The sequence below is a fragment of the Nicotiana tabacum genome, chromosome 12 (genome assembly GCF_000715075.1).
Source record: "Nicotiana tabacum cultivar K326 chromosome 12, ASM71507v2, whole genome shotgun sequence".
NCBI classification, from domain to species: domain Eukaryota; kingdom Viridiplantae; phylum Streptophyta; class Magnoliopsida; order Solanales; family Solanaceae; genus Nicotiana; species Nicotiana tabacum.
Genome location: NC_134091.1, coordinates 52,190,519 through 52,193,973, shown reverse-complemented (window position 1 = coordinate 52,193,973; position 3,455 = coordinate 52,190,519). Strand labels below are relative to the sequence as shown.

At 29.6% G+C, this 3,455-nt stretch overlaps 1 protein-coding gene across 1 annotated transcript; it reads left to right on the top strand.

Annotated features, from left to right (window-relative positions):
* The first annotated feature begins 836 nt into the window (after positions 1-836).
* On the top strand, positions 837-2,843 carry LOC107768199 (putative indole-3-pyruvate monooxygenase YUCCA11). Its single transcript, XM_016587303.2, has 4 exons — positions 837-1,451; positions 2,074-2,307; positions 2,392-2,514; positions 2,676-2,843. The coding sequence occupies exons 1-4, from the start codon at positions 837-839 to the stop codon at positions 2,841-2,843; spliced, it is 1,140 nt and encodes a 379-aa protein (XP_016442789.1).
* The last annotated feature ends 612 nt before the right edge of the window (positions 2,844-3,455 follow it).

The following is a 3,455-nucleotide window of genomic DNA, read 5'->3' as shown; positions in this document are numbered from 1 at the left end:
GTAAGTAATTTAATATCTAAAATGACCCACCAAAAATTCAAACTGTATAGATATATCTTTCACACTATGCTAATCTGGCAGTCACCATAAAAGTTAACAACACATGAAGAGATATGTTCAATTAATGACTCTAATATGGACATAATTACTTCAGCATTTGTTTAATTACCAAAAGAGGGGGTGTAAAAGTTTTTGTTCCAACAAATACGTAGATACTATCATCAATCTTAAGAAAGAGTCTTATTAAATTTTCAATACAATGTGAAGCATTATCCAATTGTTGACATTGTTGAAATCTTAATAAATATTTTTCAAAAATTAATTTCCATTCACCTATCCAATAATTAGAATTTCGAAAAATATTTTTTAAGTAATCATTTTTCGACAAAACATTTCCCTTTACACCAAACACGTTTGTCATCAAATTATTTTTTATCTTTAAATATAATATTTGTCACAGTACTTTCTACCATTTAACTTTAAATAATATAATATAGAGTAAGTAGTTTAATACCTGAATTGACCCACAAAAAATTCAAACTCTATATATGAATATATCTTTCACACTATGCTAATCTGGCGGTCACGATAAAAATTAACAAAACATGAAAAAGATATGATCAATTGATATCTCTAATATAGACATAATTACTTCAGCATTAAATAGAAGATAACATTTGCATATGCATATATATAATGATAAGACTGTGGATAATGATTTATTTACTTTATTTGTTGAATTTTCTTCTCTATATAAACACAAGATATTGGATAAAGACCAATAGAAAAGGAAAAAGAAATAGAGAAACAATAAGAAAAAGAAAAGGTTCAATATAATGAAGCAAGAAACAGTGGTCCTTATTGTTGGAGCTGGTCCTGCTGGTATAGCTACTTCTGCTTGTCTAAACCTTAAAAATATTCCAAATATAGTTTTAGAAAAAGATGATTGTTGTGCTTCTTTATGGAGAAAAAGGTCTTATGATAAGTTGAAGCTTCACTTAGCAAATCAATTTTGTGAACTTCCTTACATGTCATTTCCTCCTAATTCACCAACTTTTGTGTCCAAAAAAGGTTTTCTTGAATATTTGGATAGTTATATCACCAATTTCAGTGTTAATCCTTTGTATCAACGTGCCGTTGAGTCTGCATTTTTCAACTGCGTTGATGGCAAATGGCATGTTAAGGCGATGAACGTCGAAAAAAGTGTCGTTGAGAATTATGTTGCTAGCTTTCTTGTTGTTGCCACTGGAGAAAATGGTGAAGGTTTTATTCCAAAAATTGAAGGATTAGATGGATTTGGTGGAACAATCATACATTCTAGTGAGTATGGAAATGGCAAGAATTTTGAAGGTAAAGATGTTCTAGTTGTTGGTTGTGGAAATTCTGGCATGGAAATTGCTTATGATTTGTCTAACTGGGGTGCTCAGACCTCCATTATTGTTCGTAGCCCGGTAAGTTCTCTTCTTTTCGGTCTTTTTTATCTGTCACTTTAATCAAAAAAATTTAGTACAAATTATTCGTCACTTTAGAATAGTCGCAACAGATGCAACTCTTTGGCAACATGTTTAATTATCCGAACCTAGTATTGATTTTAATGCGAAACATAAATTTATATATGAAAACTCATCAAAATTTTAACATATAGTAGATTTAAATTTTAAAGTATAATGAATTCTATGTTAAAAACCATAAAGATCGATCAAGTTTAAATTTGGATTCACCTCTGCTTTAGAATACAATTAGAAGTTATTATTATTATTTTTTTAGATTTCACCCTTGATACTCTAAGAAGACATATACTTACGTTATTATATTTAATTATTTATTTACGGAAGAGATAAAGGTAATCTAGCCAAATAATTTTTATGATTAATACTATCAAATGCTTTTCTTAATGGGTGTATTGGAGAGAATATCAGTTTTCGCGCCATAAATTTGAATCCCAAGCTACATTTAGGTTCATGCACTTCTTTGTACGGAAAATGAATTAAAAAGAATCTTTCAATTTTGTTGTAAAATAAAGTTCATTGAATTAAGTATATAATGAAAATCATGTTTCTCTTTGGTTTATAGGTACACATACTCACGAAGGAAATAGTAAAAATGGGAATGACTCTACTGAAATACATTCCTTGTAATATAGTGGATAAAACTGTGATGATTTTAAGCAGATTAATATATGGAGATCTTTCTGTCTTTGGGCTACATAGGCCAAACAAGGGTCCTTTTTATCTTAAGAAAGCTACTGGCAGATCTCCTGTTATTGATGTTGGAACTGTGGATCAAATCAAAACAGGAAAAATCAAGGTAGAGGGATTAAAAATTTCCATTATTATTATTATTATTATTAGCACGTTTCCTGATTTAATGATTAATCATTTTTGTCATCAGGTTTTACCTTCGATCAAGAAAATCAAAGGAAATTATGTTGAATTTGCTGATAGTAAGATGGAACGGTTTGATGCCATGGTTTTTGCTACAGGTTACAAAAGCACAGTTACAAAGTGGCTCAAGGTATTTGATAAATATAATTAAGGCAAATGTTATATACACTTCAAATTTGGCTCTATGCATCTTTCTGAAATTTCTATGATTTCAGGTTAAAGATAAAAATGATATTTTATATTTTAGATAAATATTTCTGAGATGAAAAAAAACTGCAATGCTTTGTGTAGGATGATGGAGTGTTATTCAATGAAAATGGGATGCCAAAAAAGAGAAGTCCTTGTCACTGGAAAGGGGAGAAAAGTATTTATTGTGCAGGATTTGCCAACGCTGGATTATTTGGAATTTCATCTGACGCCAAGAATATAGCTGAAGATATCAGTACGATTTTCATATAAACTGATGGTGGGGATCGAGCTTGAGTTTCGACAACGAAAAAATTCACTTCCCCTATTAAGGATTACTTAGTAGATTTTGAATATCGGATGTATAGCAAAATATATATATATATATATATATATATATATATTCTACCTCTCTTTACACAAATGGAAAATCATGATGCAGTGCTAGCAATCTCATAGAGCACAATTTTGTATTCTTACATTCCATTTACAAATACTTATATAAGAGAGGTTATGTATTATTGTAGCTTTAATTTCGATTTATATTTTTTATCCACAGTTCTATGCTTCCTTTTTTTTTTTCCTTCTTCAATTCAGTAGCACTTTGATTTCGTAATGGAGCTATTTTAGTTCGTTAATGTTTTATTTTCTCACTTAGAGAGTGTATGGTATAGTTTTCTTTGAAATGGACTAATCACCTTTTGGATAAAGATAGCTTCGACAATAACAATTACTGTTTGGTAAAAGTGAGAAAAGTATGAACTTTATTAATTTTTCGTCAATTATTCAATTCTTAGTAATTTGAGTCTATCAGTCACTAATAAACTCACCATAAGCTCTTTCCATACATTTATTACGTAATCCAAATGTACTTTTGAGGTGTGA

Bases quoted from the DNA above. Each gene is read 5' to 3' on its own strand.
- LOC107768199 (XM_016587303.2), top strand. From the start codon at position 837: ATGAAGCAAGAAACAGTGGTCCTTATTGTTGGAGCTGGTCCTGCTGGT. The intron at 1,452-2,073 runs GTAAGTTCTCTT...TTTGGTTTATAG, and splicing joins CCATTATTGTTCGTAGCCCG to GTACACATACTCACGAAGGA. The intron at 2,515-2,675 runs GTATTTGATAAA...TGCTTTGTGTAG, and splicing joins CAGTTACAAAGTGGCTCAAG to GATGATGGAGTGTTATTCAA.